This window comes from Babesia bovis, chromosome 3 (assembly GCF_000165395.2).
Source record: "Babesia bovis T2Bo chromosome 3, whole genome shotgun sequence".
NCBI lineage: Eukaryota > Apicomplexa > Aconoidasida > Piroplasmida > Babesiidae > Babesia > Babesia bovis.
The window spans coordinates 731,421-752,513 of record NC_010575.1 but is presented as its reverse complement, the minus strand read 5'-3'; the positions used below and the strand labels follow the sequence as shown (position 1 = coordinate 752,513).

The 21,093-nt window shown below is 40.8% G+C and overlaps 12 protein-coding genes across 12 annotated transcripts; 5 read left to right on the top strand and 7 right to left on the bottom strand.

Annotated features, from left to right (window-relative positions):
• Positions 1–15: 15 nt before the first annotated feature.
• BBOV_III003340 (uncharacterized protein) lies at positions 16–1,976 on the bottom strand. The gene is made up of 3 exons (XM_001611416.2): positions 518–1,976; positions 319–483; positions 16–284 (listed from the first exon to the last, which is right to left on the bottom strand). Exons 1-3 carry the CDS (start codon positions 1,350–1,352, stop codon positions 115–117), a joined length of 1,170 nt encoding a protein of 389 aa, XP_001611466.1. The 5' UTR covers positions 1,353–1,976; the 3' UTR covers positions 16–114.
• Positions 1,977–2,496: 520 nt separating this feature from the next.
• On the bottom strand, positions 2,497–3,364 carry BBOV_III003330 (U1 zinc finger family protein). Its single transcript, XM_001611415.2, has 4 exons — positions 3,125–3,364; positions 2,885–3,087; positions 2,780–2,848; positions 2,497–2,744 (listed from the first exon to the last, which is right to left on the bottom strand). Exons 2-4 carry the CDS (start codon positions 3,000–3,002, stop codon positions 2,545–2,547), a joined length of 387 nt encoding a protein of 128 aa, XP_001611465.1. The 5' UTR covers positions 3,003–3,087; positions 3,125–3,364; the 3' UTR covers positions 2,497–2,544.
• A 77-nt stretch (positions 3,365–3,441) lies between these two features.
• On the top strand, positions 3,442–3,909 carry BBOV_III003320 (Mitochondrial import receptor subunit Tom22 family protein). The gene has a single exon (XM_001611414.2). It carries the CDS (start codon positions 3,592–3,594, stop codon positions 3,847–3,849), a length of 258 nt encoding a protein of 85 aa, XP_001611464.1. The 5' UTR covers positions 3,442–3,591; the 3' UTR covers positions 3,850–3,909.
• A 291-nt stretch (positions 3,910–4,200) lies between these two features.
• BBOV_III003310 (Ribosomal protein L7/L12 C-terminal domain family protein) lies at positions 4,201–4,996 on the bottom strand. Its single transcript, XM_001611413.2, has one exon. It carries the CDS (start codon positions 4,929–4,931, stop codon positions 4,221–4,223), a length of 711 nt encoding a protein of 236 aa, XP_001611463.1. The 5' UTR covers positions 4,932–4,996; the 3' UTR covers positions 4,201–4,220.
• Positions 4,997–5,223: 227 nt separating this feature from the next.
• Positions 5,224–8,567, bottom strand: BBOV_III003300 (uncharacterized protein). Its single transcript, XM_001611412.2, has 4 exons — positions 6,600–8,567; positions 6,480–6,566; positions 5,614–6,443; positions 5,224–5,578 (listed from the first exon to the last, which is right to left on the bottom strand). The coding sequence occupies exons 1-4, from the start codon at positions 8,507–8,509 to the stop codon at positions 5,244–5,246; spliced, it is 3,162 nt and encodes a 1,053-aa protein (XP_001611462.2). The 5' UTR covers positions 8,510–8,567; the 3' UTR covers positions 5,224–5,243.
• Positions 8,568–8,755: 188 nt separating this feature from the next.
• BBOV_III003290 (uncharacterized protein) lies at positions 8,756–10,192 on the bottom strand. Its single transcript, XM_001611411.2, has 10 exons — positions 10,037–10,192; positions 9,808–9,903; positions 9,718–9,748; positions 9,634–9,683; positions 9,521–9,597; positions 9,408–9,482; positions 9,278–9,369; positions 9,172–9,242; positions 9,053–9,135; positions 8,756–9,017 (listed from the first exon to the last, which is right to left on the bottom strand). The coding sequence occupies exons 1-10, from the start codon at positions 10,170–10,172 to the stop codon at positions 8,871–8,873; spliced, it is 858 nt and encodes a 285-aa protein (XP_001611461.1). The 5' UTR covers positions 10,173–10,192; the 3' UTR covers positions 8,756–8,870.
• Positions 10,193–10,375: 183 nt separating this feature from the next.
• BBOV_III003280 (CS domain family protein) lies at positions 10,376–13,392 on the top strand. The gene is made up of 9 exons (XM_051766995.1): positions 10,376–10,783; positions 10,923–11,747; positions 11,784–11,938; positions 11,973–12,231; positions 12,267–12,346; positions 12,382–12,693; positions 12,728–13,015; positions 13,051–13,189; positions 13,224–13,392. The coding sequence occupies exons 1-9, from the start codon at positions 10,406–10,408 to the stop codon at positions 13,344–13,346; spliced, it is 2,559 nt and encodes an 852-aa protein (XP_051623429.1). The 5' UTR covers positions 10,376–10,405; the 3' UTR covers positions 13,347–13,392.
• BBOV_III003275 (Fe-S protein assembly co-chaperone HscB) lies at positions 13,343–14,261 on the top strand. The gene is made up of 6 exons (XM_051767352.1): positions 13,343–13,518; positions 13,555–13,619; positions 13,658–13,868; positions 13,904–13,960; positions 14,001–14,117; positions 14,154–14,261. The coding sequence occupies exons 1-6, from the start codon at positions 13,360–13,362 to the stop codon at positions 14,244–14,246; spliced, it is 702 nt and encodes a 233-aa protein (XP_051623737.1). The 5' UTR covers positions 13,343–13,359; the 3' UTR covers positions 14,247–14,261.
• Position 14,262: 1 nt separating this feature from the next.
• On the top strand, positions 14,263–15,085 carry BBOV_III003270 (Biotin-requiring enzyme family protein). Its single transcript, XM_001611409.2, has 3 exons — positions 14,263–14,728; positions 14,764–14,824; positions 14,859–15,085. The coding sequence occupies exons 1-3, from the start codon at positions 14,363–14,365 to the stop codon at positions 14,963–14,965; spliced, it is 534 nt and encodes a 177-aa protein (XP_001611459.1). The 5' UTR covers positions 14,263–14,362; the 3' UTR covers positions 14,966–15,085.
• Positions 15,086–15,087: 2 nt separating this feature from the next.
• BBOV_III003260 (Aldo/keto reductase family protein) lies at positions 15,088–18,144 on the bottom strand. The gene is made up of 11 exons (XM_001611408.2): positions 17,512–18,144; positions 17,321–17,472; positions 17,079–17,284; positions 16,657–17,045; positions 16,520–16,622; positions 16,411–16,484; positions 16,287–16,374; positions 16,147–16,252; positions 15,703–16,111; positions 15,526–15,668; positions 15,088–15,492 (listed from the first exon to the last, which is right to left on the bottom strand). Exons 1-11 carry the CDS (start codon positions 18,062–18,064, stop codon positions 15,118–15,120), a joined length of 2,598 nt encoding a protein of 865 aa, XP_001611458.1. The 5' UTR covers positions 18,065–18,144; the 3' UTR covers positions 15,088–15,117.
• BBOV_III003255 (Citrate synthase family protein) lies at positions 18,118–19,666 on the top strand. The gene is made up of 7 exons (XM_051767079.1): positions 18,118–18,428; positions 18,469–18,671; positions 18,707–18,968; positions 19,007–19,254; positions 19,289–19,395; positions 19,433–19,503; positions 19,539–19,666. Exons 1-7 carry the CDS (start codon positions 18,308–18,310, stop codon positions 19,634–19,636), a joined length of 1,110 nt encoding a protein of 369 aa, XP_051623740.1. The 5' UTR covers positions 18,118–18,307; the 3' UTR covers positions 19,637–19,666.
• On the bottom strand, positions 19,618–21,072 carry BBOV_III003250 (uncharacterized protein). Its single transcript, XM_051767940.1, has 3 exons — positions 20,352–21,072; positions 20,166–20,315; positions 19,618–20,129 (listed from the first exon to the last, which is right to left on the bottom strand). The coding sequence occupies exons 1-3, from the start codon at positions 21,030–21,032 to the stop codon at positions 19,668–19,670; spliced, it is 1,293 nt and encodes a 430-aa protein (XP_051623428.1). The 5' UTR covers positions 21,033–21,072; the 3' UTR covers positions 19,618–19,667.
• Positions 21,073–21,093: the final 21 nt, after the last annotated feature.

The window sequence follows — 21,093 nt, the reverse complement described above, 5'->3', positions numbered from 1 at the left end:
TATAAACCACTAAAGTACAGAGCAGACCTGGCAGCACCGCGAAACGAAGTGGCTGTACACATGGACGCAACATAAGCCAGCCTTCTGCCATGCGATATATACGAAACGGTGACATCACCCAGAGGGATCAAACCCAGAGTATGTAGTACCACGACGAAAGGACACACGCTGCGACATCAAGGGCTGTAAACTGTCCTGCTGCACCAATTCAGAATCTGCCTCAGATTCAGATGATACGTCAAAAGCAACACCCTCAGGGTTAGAGTCAATCTCACTCCCAATCACTGCAATGTGTAAAACACATTAACCACAACATACCGTCATTACGAAGGTCACGCAGTATACTTTGACGATGTTCACCAGAGGTCATGCTCCGAGCACTAATGTCCTCATGAGTCACAGATATCGCAGCCAACGTCCTAGCTCGCTCCTTCATACGCTCGTAACGTCCGCCGGACGGCACTTCCGTAGCAGGAGCTGCCGCTGCAAAGTATATATAATAACATAGAACACATACCCTCTTTCTGCATACGCTCACGCTCCGCAGCAACCTCACGAATGTAATCACCAAGACCACCCGTCTCATTGCGAGTCGCGTGACGCATAGTAGCCTGACGTACAGCAGTACGAACAAATGACTCGTGCTTAATCACATCAGGTGATGACGCAACATTAGAACGACGATTGGAACTGTCCTCAATCAAACTGTTTAACTGATCCGCCACACTAAAGCTTTGCGCTGGCATCTCAGCGTTACTGTCATTAGTAACCGACGAATTAGAATCCATGTTGGCCCAATTAACAGGGTACTCCTTACCATCAGATTGAGAATGAACTAAAGTATCAGGCAAATTATCACCAAGATCAAGACGCGTCTTAGTAAAACGAAGAGGAGCGCCGTCAGGAACCTCAGAACGACTTGAATCGTCGTCAGGTGAACATGACCCCTCTATCAAAAATGAATCCAGGGATTTGCCAAATTGAATAGATGGCAGAGATTCAGGATTTATAATATCGTCATATACAGTATCTGGCAACGACTGATTAGCAGAAGACTCAGCAGTGTCTTGGACCGTTGCACATTGATCATCAACCGACTCAACTGGGCACTCTGTGCCAGAGACTTCCAACGTAGACTCATCAACCGAGGACACTGCAGCCTTGTACTCATCAACAGTGGACTCCACAAAGGTGCACTGACTCTCCAAAACAGCATCATGTAAACCCAAATTAATGGCGTCGTCAAGAGGCAGGACCACCCACTCGGAGTGGCCAGGTGGCAGTACCCACCACTGCTTCTCAGTGACGTCAAAGTAGTACTTTGACTCAGAACCAGATTCACTATCCATCATATTATATAATTAAAACACTGTAGCCTACCATTAAAGGATATAGCTACACGGGTTGGTTTTTACCAAAAAAAACAGCTTTAACGGAACAAGAGTTCCAAAAGTGGTATCCACCATAGATTGATACAGTGCTCCCAGAGAGTATAAAACAACCAAAAATGGTTAAATCTTGAAAACATAACACAAGAGCTTAGAACTGTAGTAAAACTGACAGAAGCCAACACTCTATATTACTGTTACCAATTGCTGAATAATACACAGAATAGGCGATACAATATCCAAGGATATCAACTAATATTACATCCAGTAGAAGCAGCACTCTGTGATCCAGATACAAAGGTTTGACTCCTCAGTGGACTGAATATATACAACGGAATAAAGCCCTGCGTGGAAAGATCAACCTGCACTTGATACTAGCACACAAACTAATAATCCTTCCATGGATATAGACCGTGTAATCCTAAAATAAGTTTATTCCTCACACAAAATTCCAATTTGCAACACGAATCCTAACGCAAGCCATGGTAACCAACACAGTACCACTAAAGGTACAACCTCATGTGTATATTCATACACATCAAGTGATATCTCATGTAAATTATGTTTAATAATAAGTTTGACAAATGCCCGCCTAAAATATATTATATGGCATATCACCTAGGAAGGCTGCATACATCTATAGGTGGCAATCAAAAGAAGGTATGTTGTGCCATAAAATGTTGTTATGCGCCTACACTCGGCTATATAATCACTGGTTAATGCAAATGGCGTAATTCCATCGATTTCTATATTTAACAAAATGAAATTCATATGCCAGTGGTATTAGCACGAGTGTTCAGTGCTTCTTGATTCATTAGCTATAGAGTGTAACAGTACCACCCATGTGGCCACAGAAAGACAATCTTTTCGTTTCCAGGGGTCTTATTCACTATGAACCCTTTAGTTCAAAACTTCCTGGCATGGTTAGTATGCAACTATTGGCAAAAGTACTCTATCCCCAAAAGATTACACTATGTAAATACTACATTAAGATACGTTAGTTCAACGTGATTTGTACAATATAGCACAAATAGTCCATGAATATCAAACCATGGTGCGATGTAGCTACCCTTCTAGGGTGACCTATTAATAACCCGGAATTTGTTTAGCCAGATTATATGCGATAGATAGGGCAATCACGGGTTGCAGACCATGATCAGCGCCTACCGTAAGCAGGCGCTGGCGTATGCATGGGAGGGGCGAACGGTGGTGGTGGCTGCGACATAACGACCGGATGAGGAGGACCAGGATGTGCCCTGGGAACACCAACAGGAGGAACACCGGGATATCCCATAGGAACACTCTTGTCATCAGGAACAGGTCCTGAAATATTACCAGGAACTATACCCGGTGGTGCTGCAAAGTATGTAGATTAAGTGAATGTAACCTACCTCCAGGCACGGGATGAGCACCAGATAACGTATAAGGAGGTGGTTGGAAAAAATGCTCACGAACAAGACCTATAGAATATGGTCCAACAAAATGAAATAACCTACGCTGGTAGTATTCAACCTTCATACTAATGTGCTTGCGACCCATAGAATGCTGCTTACGACCAGCAGGAGAACTGTGAGTCAAATAAATACCACAGTACTCACAGTAAAACTTCGGCATCTTGTCCACTAAATGTGTACATAACTAGACTTTTGACGCCTAACGCAATAGACTCCAAATACAAATGTCCTATGAATCACCGAATCTGAAAAGGCAATATGTATAAATCTAAAACAACGTACCTCCTCTACGCGCGTTCACTAAAATTGGATCCAAATGAAACTGCCCCAAAGCACACCCCAAAACAGAGATAACAAAGCGGTATGTACTCTAAATTAAACTAGATAAAATTGTACACCTTTTGGGTATAATGTGATAACTGAATGTTAGACAGCCGCAATCAACGCAGGTATGAAGTAGACTCAGTACTACCTTCCTTTAACGGCGGCGACGCGTCATATATACCATAAATAAAGAATAAGACGTATCTTTGAATCAATTAATAACGATTTTAATTAGAATTTTTGCTACAGTGACCCCATGAGTGCTATGACCCTCAAGCAATTCTACACCTCATAAGCTTTACAAGAGGATACCACACAGTTATATCCATCTTCTGTGAATCAATAGTTAAATTTACGAACACTATCTACTACTTCCACAGAAGAATACTTTTGGAAAACAAGAATCATATCGACAGGACTACACAATGATTGCCGACGTGGGACAAAAACCAACCTTCCTCATTAGGGTCAGAAGAAAAGCTAACGCCCTAAGAAGATCAATAGTCAGATTCACCAAACGCACAATATCATTCATAGGATGGGTACTGTGGATCGCCGGCACATCAGCAGTGACACTAGTGGGACCAGTGATGTTCCACTACGACAAGGAATGCCAACTGCTAGAAATGCAACAACAGATGTTACAGGCACAACAGGCTGCATCAGCACCCATACTTAACTAACGAGTAATGAATTCAGGCAAAATAGCCAATTAAACTGAGATTTTAATATCGTAAACACAGGTAGTCACCTGCAGAATTTAGGTACTATAGCCACTAGGACCACCTCAAGTGGGTGTCATCACTGAATAACTTACATAGCACTATCAGAGCTGGAGGTAGACAGAATTAGGGTACTACATTCCCAGCGTGCGGGCTTTATACTAATAACAATGATCCAATTACATAACCAGAGCTTATAGCAAATAAACGTGACTACCCAGCTTACATCCACAACGAGTGGTATCAGCACTGCATAGACTAGACATATGAATACTGAATTTCAACATTATACGATACATCAAAGTTATAAAGAGACGACCAAATGGCCAATACTACCTAATCTCAGCTTTACCACCAGCACCCTCAATGATCTTCAAAGCCTCCTTAGCCTCCTCTTCACGACCGCAAACCTTAAGAGTACTGGGAGCATTGTCAATAGCAGCCTTCACCTCAGTCAAAGGCTTGTCAGGCATGACCTTCCGCAACATACGGAATAATGCCATGCGGACACTCTGCTCCTCAGGACGTTCCAATAGCACAACCTCAAACGACGTCTTCTTCTTACGCTCATCCTCGTCATCGTCCTCCTCAGCAGGTGCTGCAACCGCAGGACCCGAAGACACAGCGGGAGCTGCACTGACAGCCATACTAGCTGATACACCAAAAGTCTCCTCTATCTTCTTAACCAACTCAGAAGTCTCCAGCAGTGTCAGAGTCTTCAAGTCCTCCAAAATATCATCCACCTTAGAACCATGTAACTCCAACCCCCGGCATTGCGCAAATCCTGTTTTGCAACTGTAAATATTGGATATGAATGCACAGGAGTTGTTTGTGCTACGCCGCGGATAATAGCGAAGTCCATAAACAGGATTCGTACCAAGTAATACAGTAGTCACAAATAAACCCAAACCACGTAATCGATTTAGAGGCAATCGATTAATAGCCAAAGCGTGTGTAGGAGCTACATTATGCGATGCGATCGCGGAGGAATCCGCGTCAGAAGGAGGCGATGGACGCGCACACCGCTGAGGGATACCTACCATGCCATTAAATGCTAATACCAGGTCTGCAAAATGTAGAGTGACTATAGCACATTGTACACAAATGCTAGAACTGTGCGAATAACACAAGGTGTAGATAATAGGGCCATAAATTGGGATACTAGGTATCCTTCACTACATTACAGTGTCTAGTGTGTCAAACCCATTGTATTCAATGTGATTCTGTTTTATAAAGTTGGTAACACTTATTTTAGTGACCTTACAACAACACGGGGTGTATGTTTCCCCCAATGTAATCCTTTAGCAGACCATGATGCAATGCACTGATTTGTATACAGTACCACCCAGAAATAGTTATTGGTTGGTGTACATCCCAATGGAACTGCCCTTGCGAACGAACTCGTGAATTGTCTCCGCTTTTTGTATGTCAGATATACGAGAAAATGATATAAAAGCAACGTTCAATGTTATGCGTACCTCAGGAGACTCGCCTTGGGTGCATAAAGTAGAGTCGATGTACTCCTTCTTGACTACAGCAGAATGGATATTGTATCGACGCATGGCATGCCAAATGCGATAGTTGTACAGTATAGTAAAGTAATAACCCAATCCACGCGCCTTCTGCAGAATATTGGGAAAGTTTGCAGTCAACTGGCCAAGCATCTCCGAGGGAACATGTTTATAAAGATCTGGGCGTAATTCGTAACAAACAATACCAACATACCGTGCTTAAGTAATACCACAGGATTAGTGTCCATCTTGGTAAACAACAAAGTAATGAATATACGCTGTAGCTTTAACAACTGCTCCTTAACGGGAACATCAGTGTATATAGTGTGACAAATGCGAATGGCATTCTCAATTATCGACAAGTATACCTTCACATCCAACGCAACACAAATCGATGGATTGGACAACATCGAAAACAACTTCAATATAGAAACAACCTCAGCATCCTTCTGACCAAAGTTACTCACCTTGACTAAAGCACCACCCAGCCTTATAGCCAACACAAACACACTAAACCTGTCCTCGAGGGTACCGCACTCACCACTTATGTAAAGTGACTGGATCAAATCAATCTCTAAAGTGGAAAGCACGTTAATCACATAAGAGGTTATATTCGACATCTCATCGTCCTTAACGGGAGTGTATTGGTTGAAGCGTACATGCGATAATAACTCAATATACGATAAGAAACTCTTGGATTTGCCAACAATCAATGCCCGGTAACAGCGACACTCCTTGTTATTACTAACAAAGTAGCATTCCGGTAATTGATGATTAGCAGACTCCAAAAATGATGTGTGCTTACGAACTTCATTTATAAAAACACATGTCAGAGGTAGCATTACATTCCTCATGAACCATGAACTAATGAGACTGTGACGTAATATGGTACCAATACAACGGAAAAGATTCTTCTTACCAGGATTCATATCACCCATTACAGTGGATAGACCCATGGAACCATCAGTGTTCATGCATATACCAATAAGAACGTCAAACAAATAACGAGTACAAGCTACCAATGATTCGTCGGCCTTGTGTAGCCTGTAAAGTCATAACATATGAGATAGACAAACTTACATTGCCACCACGCGGCATAGGTATTGAGCGAGAATGTACTCCTCAGCACGGTAACTGGTGCACCATTCAGTTAGAGCGTCCAAGAGCCTACAGATAATATACAAAGGTAATGAAACCTACCCCCGCTTCTCTAACTTGTGGGCTCGCAATTCCATAATCAACCATTTAGACAATGAAATGTGAGAAATAGTTGAGTAGCTGTTAAGAGGACGACGATGTTTCGGAGTGGCGTAAGCAATACAAGTACAAGCATAACGACTTGCATTCTTAAGTATGGACTGTAACATCTCAACACGAGTTATGTAGTGTGGTTCACTGCGAAGGTAACCCATCTCCAAGCGCTCCAAGCTCCAATCAAGGGAATTGAAGGATACAATTTGAGCAGCAACATTACACGAATGAAATTCACTGCCCATGTGGTAAAAACAAGTTTTAAAGGCCTCGAATGACATGTGGGAACTCATAGACTTTAATATAGACCACATCACGCCCACACCCTTCTGCAAAAGAGAAGCAATCTCAACATTAGGACTTAACTGAGTGACGTAACCCAAAACATCAGTCAGTTCAACAAGACCAGCAAAATGGATATATATCAATGATAAATGCTCAATCAACGTGTATGAAGCATCCAAAGCATATATACCAAACATGACATAAAATAGGTCATCAACATGATGACTATAAAATGTCATAGTACCTACATACTCCGATAGAGTGTTCTTTAAAGTACCCTCACCAACCAAAGCATTGATACTGAAAGTTACAGGACGAGGTGATACCAAACCATCAAGTAACGGGTCCACATTATGCACGTAACCACGGTTATTTACACCAGGACCGTGACTACTGTAGTTCTGCCGTAACTTTATCATATGCGATAAGCGAGAGAAGAAATAACTAGATAGGCACTTATTCACCTGTACAGTACCAAAGTGGAATATAGACAAAAAGCGCTTGGTGAATTTTACAACAACATCCTGACATATATGACTAGGGTCATAGTCATTCAAAACCTTACGCATGAAATTAGCCACACCGTCTATCACAAGGTCAACCAAGGGACCATGAGTTGCTATAATCTTGTTAGAGTAAAGAAACATAGATTCAAACATGCGGAATATAGGAATAACCAAAAAATCCTCCCATAGTAAACACAGAAAATCACTACTCACACGCATACCCAGTGGAACATGCAGTGTGTCCTTGATTAAAGATGATAAACGAACTAAATTCTCATCAAATACAGCAGTGCCAAACTTATTACCTGCAGTATCAGCAACCTTAGCAGATCCTATGCAAGACTTCCCAAACATAGGATCTACTACCTGAAGCACAAGAAACAAACCAGCAATACGCTGAAAAGCACCAAAGGTAAAAGATCCCAATGCATACTCCAATTTGTCAGCAGTCTTAAATTCAAAAATGTGGCGAACAATAGGTAACAGGACAGCAACCAACTTACTGGTGTTGCTCAACAAGTTGTCTATACGGAAGAATGATGACTTCGACATACACGACAAAGCTGAACATAAAATGTCACTCTGGATGTCCCTAGAGAAAACCCTGTCATAGTGCTTATCAAATATAGTAAACAAAGGTAACTCTATAAAAGATTGCATCCGATAGTCACTCATACGAAAACTACAGTCCTTCTTAATATCAACATGAAGAAGACTACCCTCAATAATAATTAAAAGACGACGTAGTAACGGATAAATCTCATATAAATGCAATTCTAAAGAAACTACTGATCCTAAAAGATCTAGACTTCTCATAAAGTCAGCTTCAATAATCCTTTCAACATCCTTACGGCAAGTTATATCAACACTAGACAAGTCAAAAAAGTCATACAACTCGGCGATGCGATAGACATTGCCTTTACCAGAAGCTGATATACAGATCTCCTGCAGATTAGCACACTCAAGAAGAGGATCATAAAGATCCGAGAGGGCTCGTATCAGCTCCTGGCCATGGCTGGAGTCCATACTCAGAGAGCATTTACACCGCCAACACTCACATAGGGTCATAACAGCAAGCGTTTAATGGCAGAAGTAAATATATTGTGTCCAACATAGAATAGAATCCAGCGAATATGAACTAACGGCGTCCATAAAAGTCCACACATAAAATGTGTAACACACACTAGACACAATACATACATAGCCAAAACGCTGGTATGTGATATATTTGTTACCTAGCTATATACAAAATATGAAATGTACTAAACAAATGATAGGGATAACATAAAATGGCTATTAAGTTGTATAGACGCCATCAGGATGCTACTGTATTACATCCTACCTAGCCAAAGTAATACACATCTTTACAACACGGAAAGGAAGAGCAAGATGATTAAAATATGTTAAAATAATAAATATCTCTACTGCACTAAAGCTCGTCGGAGTATGATCTACCTCCATCGTCTTCCTCCAAACCTTCCTCATCGTCGTCGTCAAAACCTGCCTTAGCAAGCTCATTCTCACGGTCTTCAAGCTCTTCCTCAGCCACCTCAGTGTCGTGGCCAGCGCCGCGTAGCTATAGAGCTATAGAAACACGGAATATAAACCAACCTTTGACAGGGACTTCTTAACGTGCTCCAGCTTTAATAGGTGAATGAGCTCTTCATCAAGCTGCTTTTCAACCTCCTTAAGCTCTGTGATATAATGTACACATATCTGGAGTAACATACCCTGAGACTGAGATCTGTAGTGAACATGCTTGGAATGGTCCGAGGACATGAAAGTAGCAGTTTCACGCATACTGTGGCAATGTGGTAAATATATGGTATAACCTACGTTCGCATTAAAGCGCTCCGCTTGTGACGCAGATTGTCGATTTTGGTTTTAGAGACCTTAATGGCAGTGTTCGCAGTATCAGTGTCAGTTATCTGGATGTGTATGATTCTCAGACTGACTGTTACATTACCTGAAATGGATCTACAGCCTTAGGACGCTTCTCTAAACCAGTGTCAATAAGGATATCCTCAAGCTCCTTGTCAGCCTGAAAACGAGGTGTCATGGTATCCATCAAAAACACACCTCCATCTGCTCATCAGGAAGTACTACGGGAGGTGTTAAATATATGACCGGAGCCTCTAAGTCGTCCAAATGTGATTCTATGGAATGTATATAATGGCATTATCGTGGCCAACCTGAATAGATAATGGTCTCTTCAGAATCCCAGTTAAAATATGGATGATCCCTGCAATCGTTATATGTGTGCATGAATCACCCACTCAGCATCGTTGTTACTGTATCCAGCTATACCTGTAACGTTCGTAATATATCCAAGATTAGTATAAGACGTGATCTAGGTGAGCACCTACCAGCAAATTCCTTGTTGATGCAGTCCATCAACGCCTCCTGGTGCTGAATACTTGCATGAATGACTTTCTCATTGCGTTGAGATTGCTTCGCACGGTCTAGACAAATATGAGGACGCCGTAAAGCTAAATTCACTCTAGATAGTACACCCTTAATACAACAATGCATACATCCGAATTCATTAGGCATGCAGTAGCCATTCAGTTAGCTACGGAGCATACTACAACCAACCTAAGTCATCAGGAGATATCGCTTCCGGTATCTCAACAAGAGGATGCTCTGGAGAAACAGCGTCCGGAGGATGCTCACCAAAGCAAACGTAACCATATAACACCAATAAATATATACACACCGGTACTTTAAACATTTTTAAATGTAATATACATTGGTGTGTAACAGATAATGGCGACATGCTATGTCTGTACCGACGCTATACACCCTAACGTGTCTACAATGGACATGATGTTGTCCGCTAGAAGACATGAATAACTAATTAAGTGCACATTGTTTTCAAAATAACATTAGGTAACTACACAGTATCTCTGGCACTTAACACACCAATGACACCGAGATGCTAGCATCCACCAGGACATGGAATAGATGAACATCCAGACTATCGCAACTTGTACTGTTGCATTAACCTTGGGGCATAATAATGCACAAAGAAACCATAATCGTAACGTAGTAACTACACAGTACAATGGAATCTATGTAAATCGTGCATCACCAAAGCAGTGGCACGCATTCCTAGCAACTCCGTCACAGTTGTCCAGAAAACAAAAAAAACTAGAGTTACACGCCGGTTGGGGAAGAACATATGATTATACATGGAATGAAGATGGTCACAACGTGCAAGTGTCAGTATCACTGGAACCTAGTGTATCCACTAGTGACCTAGAAGTGACCATACAACCAAGTACAATAAATGCCATAAATAAAAGGAAACCGAAGAAACCACTCATTAGAGGTACACTAAAAGTGAGTTTAATACACTATTCCAGTAAAAAGTATTACTACCGTCAGTATTCATGTAATACATATCCCTCAATGTGGATATACAACAGTATCTATTCCAGCCTGACCACATCAACTTACATCGTTCATGAAATACGTTCAGGGACCAATTGATGTAGATGGAAGCTTTTGGACAGTGGAGGAAATTCATAAAACGAAGCATTTAATTATAACACTAAAGAAAAGTGAACTACAAACTGGATTATGGTTCGGTGTTATAAAAGATGAAAAAGTCGAACAACAAACATACGAAACAGTCAAACAACAAGATGCAAAAGTGACAAAAGTACAAAGTAAAGAACCGAAAGGTATATTCGCACAATATGTATTCGAAGAAGTGGATCAAAACCAACTTGAAGAAATTCTAAAAAGATGGATGAGCCGTGAGTCATCAGATAAAATACCATATGGAAAACCGAAACTACCCATCAATATTACATTCATACCAGAAGGAGCTGGAGGTAAACTGATATACGAAAGCAAGTATCCAGATCTCGATGAATACCTAGATGTCATAGTCGGACCTATTGACACTAAAGAAAAGAAATATACGGGAGAAGGAGCACAAGTTACATTCATCAATAGCCCAAGTACCAAAATTATACAGGGGCAATTGGGAAATGAAATAGCAGATCTTACAGTCACATCATTGAATACACTGCTACAAAACTTTGAAAGAGATGTGCACAAACTAGATGGGCTGATCAAAAACCGGAATTCCGCAAAAGATACGTTCGACTACATGGGAAGCTCAGCGTTTATCGATACTGAAAACCTGGAACCATATATCAAATACCACGAACAGATAAAAGAACAAACTAAAGGATCGAGATTGGAACCGGATCCCAAAAAAGTATTCAGAGATGAAGCAACTGGAGTGGTTATAGATTGGAATAAGACAAGTGATGATCCCACCGTATCAAAAGAGGTATTTTGCAATCTAGGATCACACATATGACAACAGGAAGATGAAAAGAATAAAAAGGTGTTACTTAATACACTAACAGAGGCCATCAAAAGGACCAAACGACCACAACCAGAGGAAACTATTAAGGATATGGTTAACAATGTCAAACAAGCACTGTCACTAAATAACATAGAATATGACCAAATCATGATGTAAGTTGTTTGACATAACCTATAGTGGTACCAGGAAAGTTAAGGAACGTATTAGCCAAGAAGCTTCTATGATAGAGCAACAGCAAAAGTCCGTCAGTAAGATGAAATCATTCGCACAACTGGAAGGTGTTGATAGTCTCATAGAGTCTAGCAAACCTGATCTAACAAGTGAAACACCAGATAATAGCTTCGATGTAGCTATGGCTATGCCAGATAGTAGCATGCTGGCCAAAAAGTATGCATCCATTTCAAGTACACAAAAGGAACAACTAAGGAAGCGATGGAAATCAAATGTTAGTATAACACAAAATTCGGTCATGTGTCACAGGAAAAAAGGCTAAAGCTGCTCATAGCAGAACTGATAGAAGCACCGCAAAATAAATGCCCTACCATATGCAACAATTATATGTAGGTTAGGCGTACAGCAACCCAAAGGCACACAGAGACCTGCTAATATCAGAAGATTACCCAACGCTAATGAAGAGCTATCTCAGGTATAACGCAATACAAAATGAACAAGAGAAAAACCGGCTGACTTTTCTCAACGAATTCGTAATCAGCCTCTATAAGGACCAGGCGATATACCTGCTGCATGACGAACATCTGCAGCTGCAGAAAATAGAAGAAATAATACAATGGGCACTAGAGGATTTCCAAAATTTAAATGACCTCCTGGAAGAAAATAAGCATAAATATGATGTAAACTTTGTATCCTACCTCAATCTCGCAATATCAAAAGAAGTTGAAAGAATAAAGTAGGTTGTAATAATTATTTGATATCTCCCACAGGAAACAATATGGAAATACACCCCTGTCAGAAGCTACCGCGAAGTCCTATGAACACCCATGGCTGTGCCTATTGACAATTATACAAAGAGCAATCTACTCAATGGCAGAAGCTGATATGGCAGAAGATTGCTATATACTCACAACAATCATAAACTTCGAAGATCCACTCGTGAGAAGCTACATGCTAGAGTTATTCCTAGCAACTATGCCAAGGTCCGATTGGAAGGCATTCAAGGATTTAATCATATCTGCCAGCAACTCACTCATCAACAAACCACCAGAAGAGAGGTATGGTATCCCTAACATGTTCAAGAGCGCTACAGAACTGATTTGAAAGGAACTGAGCCGCATTTTGTAGAAGCAGTAATGCAACTAAGAGATGAAGTAGAAAAAATGATACCTGATTGGATTATAGATGAACTACTCTCGGAAGATGATAGAATGTACATGATAGAAAACAATGTAGGTTATAACACAATGGAATCACCCGGTGTAGAAAAGGAAGTCACCACTCATGCAGCTGCAATTGGAGCCTAAAGAAAGCACACCAGATGCCGCACAAAAATTAAAAGACAAGGAAATATACATCGATAAACAGACAGTATCTGTCAAAAAGTAATCACAACAACAACATGTGGAAAATAATCAACATCAGAACTAATGTGCTACAATATCGCAAGATTTACATAACACATAGCGTTAAATATTTTACAACAGGTAGAATAAATACAAAGTGCAAAAAATGCGGTACAATAATCAACCCAGCAGAAGTGCTGTGCTTCTTCTGTAAAGTAGGGAACTTCATGAGTTACTAATGTGTACAATAGGACTGCAACTGGCCCGTGGATTCCAAACAGCTGGAACAGCTAAATCCGTTCCACATTTTTAAAATGTGTGTTATCTATTAAATGTGTAACTAATATGACGTAGGGAACCACGTTATAAAATAGACAGAACACAACTTAGCCAAGAATACAAAAGATATCAATTTCTACTTCACCCAGATAAACATACATCAAAAGAGACCGATGAATTGGCTATTATAAATAATAACTCCAGTATAATCAACGAATCATATCGGACACTAATTGACGACAAGGCAAGAGCTAAACTGTGCTTTTGTATCAAATATGGAGAAGAGGTAGGCACACAGATAACTCCTTAAGATTATAACAGGAATTTAATAACGCCATGAAAACTACAGATCCAGCACAACTAGAACAAATAATGGAGGTAATACTAGAGTGTCTCTATGAACAAAATCATATCCCAGATGAATGAACAACTAGATGAACTACAAAACACAGAAGAAGCAAAATTAATGTATAATAATTTTGCAAGCATTATACAAAATTGTGTTAAAGCGTTAGAAAACGCATTTGAAGATGACGTAAGTTGCTACACACCGCTTAACTTAAACCAACAGGATAAACAAGAAATTATAACCACATTCAAAACACTGTCCTTCTATATGCAACTAATGGGTAGAATTAAGGATATGTATAATGTATCCGAATAAAAGGGAAAGTGGACATGAACTGGTTATAATCTTGGGAAAGAACGGACACACTAGATAGTCCATATCAAAACAGTACACCTTACCCCGAAAACAATTTAACACAAAAACGTAGCATAATGTATAACATAATCCGAATTCGATTAGCACCGAAATTGGTCCCTGCACTTCCCACCTGCCTAAGAAGACAAGTAACACGGAAATTTACCGTACTTAGCAGGGGAATTACTGCACATACGTCAACAAATGATATCGCATACTGCCAAGATTTGGCCCTAAGAACACATTCCACCGTTGATGCCAAAGGACTCCTGCAGCCAAAGAACGATGAACTTGGAACGCCAGTAGACACTGGTACGCTATTCATAGTAAAAGTACCGCATATCGGGAGAGATGTCAAACACAGTAAAATACAACAATGGCACAAACAAAGAGGTGATGAAGTTGATGTCGGCGACCTCATATGCGTTCTAGAGACAGACCAGGTTAGTTTATTTATTTGAGAGAATACAATGCCCAGGTGCTGGTAAACGTACAGTCACAACTTTCGGGAACTATAGTAGAAACCGTTGGAAATGAAGGTATGTATACAATAAATAACATCATGAGTCCTAGGTTGTAGAGTAAAAGTTGGAGCTGACCTTATCATTATACGCCGTCCAACCGAAGAGAATGAGGACGAACTAGAAACAGAAGAAGAATGTGAACATGAATCGTACTAAGGAAATACTAAACACCGGACTGAATTAACGGATGTAACACTACATACAGGATAGTTTCAGTCCCATTTCCCAATTATACCGGCGGTTCATACAACTAACATAATAATTTATATCGCAATATTATGTAGAATGGTATTCACGACTGGCCAAATTCATGGCTCACCAACAGGACGCTGAGTTTCAGGGTCAACTGAATTATCCCGATCTAAAAGGTGCTTCCGGTTTTCGTAGTAAGCAAACTTCTCACAACGACGCTCATCAGCAGATAAAGCAACAACATCCCTACCACATTCTAACAGAACTCGCTCCAATAAACGAGGCTCAGTAATGTCTATATTGAACTTGTCACGCAAACGCTTGAATACAAGATCAGCATCAAGAGGTGACCATATATGCATGCCTTCAGGAAGTTCCTTTACACGATGACCACGCTTAAAGCTCTCCTCACGCCAGTGAATCACGTTACAAACAGCCACACGGTCGTCGTAAAATGCCCTAACAGCATCAGATGTTGGGCCAACGTAAACCTAAAATTTATACACTGACAACATCCAACAAACCTTGCCACCCTTCCAATAAAAGTGGAAGTCGCTAGTGTCATCTTCAGCAACCTCCTCAGGAGTTTTAGGGACTAACGTAAACTCGTCAAGTTTCATAATGTCCCAACCAAATAGCTTGCTCTCTTTAATAGCAACGTATTCACCTGTGGCGTTCCATCACACTGAAAAGTCACTCACCTGGCAAACCCTCATTGATACGCTCAACCCAGCAACGGTAGTTATTCCACCGAAGGTCATTAGGCTTGTCCAACAAACCAAAAAGAGCCTTAATCTGGATATACTCTTCATCGTGTTGCAGCTCATTCGCAATGCGCTCTAGGGTAGGTATCCTGTCCATGTCCCAGTAAGAACCGCCACTCCAAATGGGAACTGTGCCACGACGCAACCGTTCGTTTTGTGACATGGGTACGCAGAAGTCATCATCCAAACGAGTCAACAATTGAGGTCCACCCATAGTGGGAGCACGGTATCGTAAAAATATCTCATGGACGTCACGCTCTATCTCGCGAGTCATGGGATAGTTCATTGCACCAATAGTCTCGTGTAATTGACCTATAGTACGAGGAGCAACTAGACACGATGCAATCTGTAATAAATGATCATATAAGTTACTGGACATACAAATGGTCTGGTCAATGACCAGGAAATACTCAACTGAGACAACGTCATTCCATGAGTGCGAGCTAGTTTCAAGTATTCAGCGGTAGCATGCTGAGACCAAATAGTCCTGCTCAATGTAGATGACACTATCTCATACTAACCTGTGAGTGTGGAACGTATCGGGAAATAGATTGCAACGAGCATTAGAAGGACCGTAATGCAAGTGACCATAGTCTTCGGGTATCTCGTCTATTCATACTTATATAAGTGCTAACCTGAACCTACAGTCACCAGGATAGTCGTTAGTATCAGCAAGAGTAGATCTCTCCTTGGTCTTGTCAGCACCCATAGGATTATGCCTGGTGCATGGTAATCAAAATCACGATCGACACACCTCTCAGGATCAATGTATTTCCCAGTTAAAATGCCACCAGCAAGGATACCATAAGCCACCACTGGACAGTTGAACCGTTCCTTTAAAACAGCTTCAGACATGCCTGTATACTATGAAGTAACGTAAAAGGTACATACCACTGGATTCCAACTCATTGCGATGAAGTAGGTTATACATCTGCTGAGTACAAGCTATCGGGAATTTACGACCTTCTTTCTGAGTAAATTGATACAAACCCCAAACAGTCTCATTAGACAGTCCAATGGCCCTCACTTTACCCTTGGCTACTAGTTGCTCAAATATATCACACTGCGCATCGAGTAATGCATCAGCATCGTAACCAGGATCTTCAGCACTTGATGGAGATGAACCAGTAAAAACATCTCTCTCAAAACCCCAACAGTAAGTGTCCTCACCAAGATGAGCATTAGGTACATAGCGGTATGGGTGGACAAAAGACATGATGTCAATATAGTCAGTGCCTAATCGAGATAATAGACGATCAATGGCACCTTCGATAACCGATCTGTGATATATATGAGGTGCTATAGCAACTCACAGTTTGGGAGGAGATGAAATGTCATTGCGAACCCATGAAAGAAAGCGACCTGAGGTGCGATGTTTGCCCAAATTGCTGGATGATATTCGGCCGCTAATGACAACGTCTTCCCTTCGGACGCGTTTCAAAAATGCATTCAGGCTTTTATGCTGCCCTTCAAGGTAACTCCGAGGCTCATAAGGATAAGGGTCGTACTCACAAGTGTCCTAAAAATATATTATCAAAACTGTGAATTAACCAACAAAAAAATTGATTCCATAGCGTTTGTTCGCAGTTTCCAAAATCTCAACGGCATGATCATGGTCAATAAGCTCAATATTGTCATACATTGATGTCCCAATACCCAATTCACTTATGACCAAGTCGCTGTCGCCCAAACGTCGGAACTTCAACCCTGTATACATCTCAGATAATAATAAAAGTTGTATAATACCTTCAATAATGTACTTCGAATCCAATACCTTGGCAGTAGGAAAGTTGTTAGCAGCCACAAACCTTGTTTTTTTACCACAGGCATCGAAATCACGAAATATGGCATTATCCACCGACTCTGTTACCGGTTTTTCAACAGCTTCTGTTGTTCCATCTTCAGATATAGATTCTTTTTCCCTTCGAACACGAACATTTACTTCTGTCCTAATTTCGTCTAAGGTGCCTTGGTAATGTTTTTTGCCTAAACCTTTAAGAATGTTATCATTCTCGGTGTTCTTAAACAAAGTTTTCGGCTCTTCCTTTGCCTCAGATGCTTCCAAAGCGGGATTGGATAACACCTCTTCTACAAATTTATCCCATTCTGCCTCAGAAGCACTGCGCCCACGACCAATGGGACCCCAATGCTGATTGCTGCGATGTATTGGATTTCCACTGAGTCTAGATTGTCGCTTTTTTAGTGGAAGACAAGGTAATGGTTTGTAGCAGTGGCAGAATTGACCTACACCCAAGGAGAACAGCAGTAATAGCCGTAAAAGGGCTAATACAATGCACATTACATAGAAACGTACACTAGCCAGTCGCCATCGTCAATATTCATTATTGAGAAACTAAATTTTTACAATTCAACATCGCAATGTTCAGCACTAAGGCAACACATTTGATAACGTGCGGCATATGATGAAGATCATATAACTTCTTGATCACATGTGTCTAAAGGTTTCTTTGACCCCCAAAACAATGATACTGGATTGATTTCGATCAAGAATGAAAAGAAGGTTAAGAAAATATCTAGCAAAATGAAGGCATTATGTTGGCTCCATAGACCCATGAGTTCAATGTCTCAGGCTTCAATTAAACCGAGGCATAGGAAATTAATCGCAGTGGAAACTGAAATATACTCTCCCTCGATCAATTCAGGTATAGTTAATAACAACCTGGAAAATAATGGAACTATTAGATATACACTATCGAGGATACCCGCTGAGGCAGCTGGTGAAACAAAGTACAATAACAGACGTAGCACACCTTCTACTGAAAAAGGATTTGCCAGATGTAGAAAGCCGGCAAGAATTTATCAATCGGATGAATGAAGGTATAAACCTCCTTCCTTCGTCAATACATACGCTCCATGGTCTTATGCCACCAGAAGCTAATGTAACGGTACGTGACAAGCGATAGACCCGTATATATTACAGGATGTATTAATGGCGTCCTTGAGCTTTTTGGAAATGGATTCTAATCCAGAGGAACTGGCATATGAAGCTGTTTGTGGTCAGTGTCTAGCCATAATGAGCCAATGGCATTGCAAAACGAGTGATAATATACCGTCCACGGAAAACCCGATCGTGGATTTTATTTTACATATACTAGGCTCCAGTACTAACAACTCCCTCGATAGTGAAACAAAGGAGTTGCTCAATACTATCGCAATATTATATACCGATCACGGCCTGACGAGTAAGTGGTCTTCATGCATCCTGGCTAAGTTTTTACAGATGCGTCATATGCTGCTCGCTTGTGTACAACGGAAAGGGGTAGCGTATATTCAAGCTTAATAAGCGCACTCGCCGCCCATAAGAAATGTATACCAATGTTCTCATGGCAAAACTATAAAGCCTTCATAAATGCTTCCAATATCGAAATCAACACACTTTTAAAAACATTACATGAGGAAAAACGTTTGCCAAAGCCATTTAGAGATTTTGTACACCCCTCGAAAGATCCAAGAACCGTTATATTGATGGTATGTCTATGAACCAAAATATATACACCAACAGGAGCACTGTGATCACGAAAAGATAGTTGAATTAACAGAGATTGATAATAAATTTGATAGAAAGTGCCACCTGCGCTTTGACGTATTCGTCTACCACCTCATGAGAAGGTAGGCTAGAATGGCACAAGTCATACAAAGTTTATAGGTTATTCCATGACGATCCAGAAAAGGCATTAGTTGCCATGAGGATTGTTATTTTGGTGCCTAGGATATTAGGTAGGTGACTTCTAGCCTAATTACATGCAATACAGGCTGGCTAGCCCATATCGCAGAACAAAAGGAGGTTAAACGAACGATACAACATATAGCAGCATATGTTGGACCACCACCAAGATCAATTGATAGCTAGTTACACCAAATTCAATCGTATTATTACAACACTATTCAGCACTGGATGTAAAGGGTGGGTTGCCGTTAAGAATACCGTTAACGTCCACCACCGTCCAGTCAGTAGGATCTGTACCCTCTGATTCTCGTGAGGGAGCATATATAGCAGATTCCAGAGTTAGCTTGTGAGTAATAAGTTTACGAGGGTCTTCCCAAAGCACGTTCCCACCGGTGTCTAACAAACGTAATGCCTGGCGAACCTTTAGCAAAACCTCCATTCTAGCAATGGCACCCTTCTCAAACGTTTGCATAATAAGCTCACGGTTTTGCTTACGACTATTTAGCATGTCAACAGTACCAGAAATCGGTGATTTGGGAAGTGATACCAATATCTGGTGACCAACAGCTTGCTTCATAATATAAGGAGCTTGGATAGTGTCGCCACGGTGGCCGCCAATGGTCAACAGGAATACATCCATTTTTACGTCCTTAATATCGGTAATTTTAACATCGAGCTAAAACAAGTTGAATCTGGAATCTATTAAACCTACCTTCAAACCAATGCGCTCTAAATAGTTCATCCCCTGATTGAAGAAATCATATAACCCCCTCTCACAGCAACCACGCAATCCTGAAAAATCACCATCTGTGATGGCATCAACTACAAAATTCAAAGCACATTTGGCACCGTCGATGTAGTTCTATAAAACATTATATAAAACAAAAGCAGGATTTACCTCATTTAGCTTGTCCATCTTCTTCTGAGATAACATTTTGGCACCAAACATCCCAATACGATTGTGAACCACACGTTGAAATACACTAGATGTAACTGTACGACCGTGGCAATTGTTGTAAGAGGAGAACAGACGGCACAAGTGAAATGCAGCAGATGCCCCTCCATCCGCTTTAAATAACTCTATAGCACTGCATAAAGTATCGACCGATAGTTCATCATCGCGCAGTAATAGCATTTTAACAACAAATTCCGTGATAATGGGCAAGTCTCTAGCACGAAACGGATATGATCTTGTGCCTTCATACTGTAACTCATCCTTCAACTTCTTTAATGACATCACGAGACCCATATTATCATCATTTACTGATGTGAGCAACTTGACAAACGTGGTTGAGCTAATAGAGGTGGAATCCTCAGCGGAAGGAAGATCCGCGTCATCAGCAACTCCAGATGATGCGTCATTCGACCCTAATTTATTAGAAGAACATTTAGATGTAGATGTAGAAAGATTGCGATATTTACGTAACCTAGTAGCGACCAAGCCATTGTTATATCCACGCCTCTTGGCAGTCGCGCCTGTTGAGAACCTACGGATAGATATATGAGATTCCAGAGGCGACACTCCCCAAAGAGGAGCACGCCGAAGCGTTAATGAAAAATTATTTCGTAAAATGTACATAAATATATAGTGTTAGTTAATTATATAGACAGCACATATGGGCGCGCTAATGTGGTAGAAT

Bases quoted from the DNA above. Each gene is read 5' to 3' on its own strand.
- BBOV_III003340 (XM_001611416.2), bottom strand. From the start codon at position 1,352: ATGATGGATAGTGAATCTGGTTCTGAGTCAAAGTACTACTTTGACGTC. The intron at 484-517 runs GTATGTGTTCTA...TATACTTTGCAG, and splicing joins TGAGCGTATGCAGAAAGAGG to CGGCAGCTCCTGCTACGGAA. The intron at 285-318 runs GTATGTTGTGGT...TACACATTGCAG, and splicing joins GCGTGACCTTCGTAATGACG to TGATTGGGAGTGAGATTGAC.
- BBOV_III003330 (XM_001611415.2), bottom strand. From the start codon at position 3,002: ATGCCGAAGTTTTACTGTGAGTACTGTGGTATTTATTTGACTCACAGT. The intron at 2,849-2,884 runs GTAGGTTATTTC...CATATTCTATAG, and splicing joins GAAGGTTGAATACTACCAGC to GTCTTGTTCGTGAGCATTTT. The intron at 2,745-2,779 runs GTAGGTTACATT...CATACTTTGCAG, and splicing joins TGCTCATCCCGTGCCTGGAG to CACCACCGGGTATAGTTCCT.
- BBOV_III003320 (XM_001611414.2), top strand. From the start codon at position 3,592: ATGATTGCCGACGTGGGACAAAAACCAACCTTCCTCATTAGGGTCAGA.
- BBOV_III003310 (XM_001611413.2), bottom strand. From the start codon at position 4,931: ATGGTAGGTATCCCTCAGCGGTGTGCGCGTCCATCGCCTCCTTCTGAC.
- BBOV_III003300 (XM_001611412.2), bottom strand. From the start codon at position 8,509: ATGACCCTATGTGAGTGTTGGCGGTGTAAATGCTCTCTGAGTATGGAC. The intron at 6,444-6,479 runs GTAAGTTTGTCT...ATGACTTTACAG, and splicing joins CTATGCCGCGTGGTGGCAAT to GCTACACAAGGCCGACGAAT. The intron at 5,579-5,613 runs GTATGTTGGTAT...AATTACGCCCAG, and splicing joins TGTGGTATTACTTAAGCACG to ATCTTTATAAACATGTTCCC.
- BBOV_III003290 (XM_001611411.2), bottom strand. From the start codon at position 10,172: ATGTTTAAAGTACCGGTGTGTATATATTTATTGGTGTTATATGGTTAC. The intron at 9,904-10,036 runs GTTGGTTGTAGT...ATATTTGTCTAG, and splicing joins GATATCTCCTGATGACTTAG to ACCGTGCGAAGCAATCTCAA. The intron at 9,370-9,407 runs GTAATGTAACAG...ATACACATCCAG, and splicing joins AGGCTGTAGATCCATTTCAG to ATAACTGACACTGATACTGC.
- BBOV_III003280 (XM_051766995.1), top strand. From the start codon at position 10,406: ATGAACATCCAGACTATCGCAACTTGTACTGTTGCATTAACCTTGGGG. The intron at 12,694-12,727 runs GTAGGTTGTAAT...TATCTCCCACAG, and splicing joins AAAGAAGTTGAAAGAATAAA to GAAACAATATGGAAATACAC. The intron at 13,016-13,050 runs GTATGGTATCCC...AGAGCGCTACAG, and splicing joins AACAAACCACCAGAAGAGAG to AACTGATTTGAAAGGAACTG.
- BBOV_III003275 (XM_051767352.1), top strand. From the start codon at position 13,360: ATGTGGAAAATAATCAACATCAGAACTAATGTGCTACAATATCGCAAG. The intron at 13,519-13,554 runs GTAGGGAACTTC...TGTGTACAATAG, and splicing joins TGCTGTGCTTCTTCTGTAAA to GACTGCAACTGGCCCGTGGA. The intron at 14,118-14,153 runs GTAAGTTGCTAC...TTAAACCAACAG, and splicing joins AAAACGCATTTGAAGATGAC to GATAAACAAGAAATTATAAC.
- BBOV_III003270 (XM_001611409.2), top strand. From the start codon at position 14,363: ATGTATAACATAATCCGAATTCGATTAGCACCGAAATTGGTCCCTGCA. The intron at 14,729-14,763 runs GTTAGTTTATTT...TACAATGCCCAG, and splicing joins GCGTTCTAGAGACAGACCAG to GTGCTGGTAAACGTACAGTC. The intron at 14,825-14,858 runs GTATGTATACAA...CATGAGTCCTAG, and splicing joins AGAAACCGTTGGAAATGAAG to GTTGTAGAGTAAAAGTTGGA.
- BBOV_III003260 (XM_001611408.2), bottom strand. From the start codon at position 18,064: ATGTGCATTGTATTAGCCCTTTTACGGCTATTACTGCTGTTCTCCTTG. The intron at 17,473-17,511 runs GTATTATACAAC...AGATGTATACAG, and splicing joins TTCGAAGTACATTATTGAAG to GGTTGAAGTTCCGACGTTTG. The intron at 15,669-15,702 runs GTGAGTGACTTT...GGAACGCCACAG, and splicing joins TATCAATGAGGGTTTGCCAG to GTGAATACGTTGCTATTAAA.
- BBOV_III003255 (XM_051767079.1), top strand. From the start codon at position 18,308: ATGAAGGCATTATGTTGGCTCCATAGACCCATGAGTTCAATGTCTCAG. The intron at 18,969-19,006 runs GTAAGTGGTCTT...AAGTTTTTACAG, and splicing joins TACCGATCACGGCCTGACGA to ATGCGTCATATGCTGCTCGC. The intron at 19,396-19,432 runs GTAGGCTAGAAT...CAAAGTTTATAG, and splicing joins GTCTACCACCTCATGAGAAG to GTTATTCCATGACGATCCAG.
- BBOV_III003250 (XM_051767940.1), bottom strand. From the start codon at position 21,032: ATGTACATTTTACGAAATAATTTTTCATTAACGCTTCGGCGTGCTCCT. The intron at 20,316-20,351 runs GTAAATCCTGCT...AATGTTTTATAG, and splicing joins AGATGGACAAGCTAAATGAG to AACTACATCGACGGTGCCAA. The intron at 20,130-20,165 runs GTAGGTTTAATA...AACTTGTTTTAG, and splicing joins TAGAGCGCATTGGTTTGAAG to CTCGATGTTAAAATTACCGA.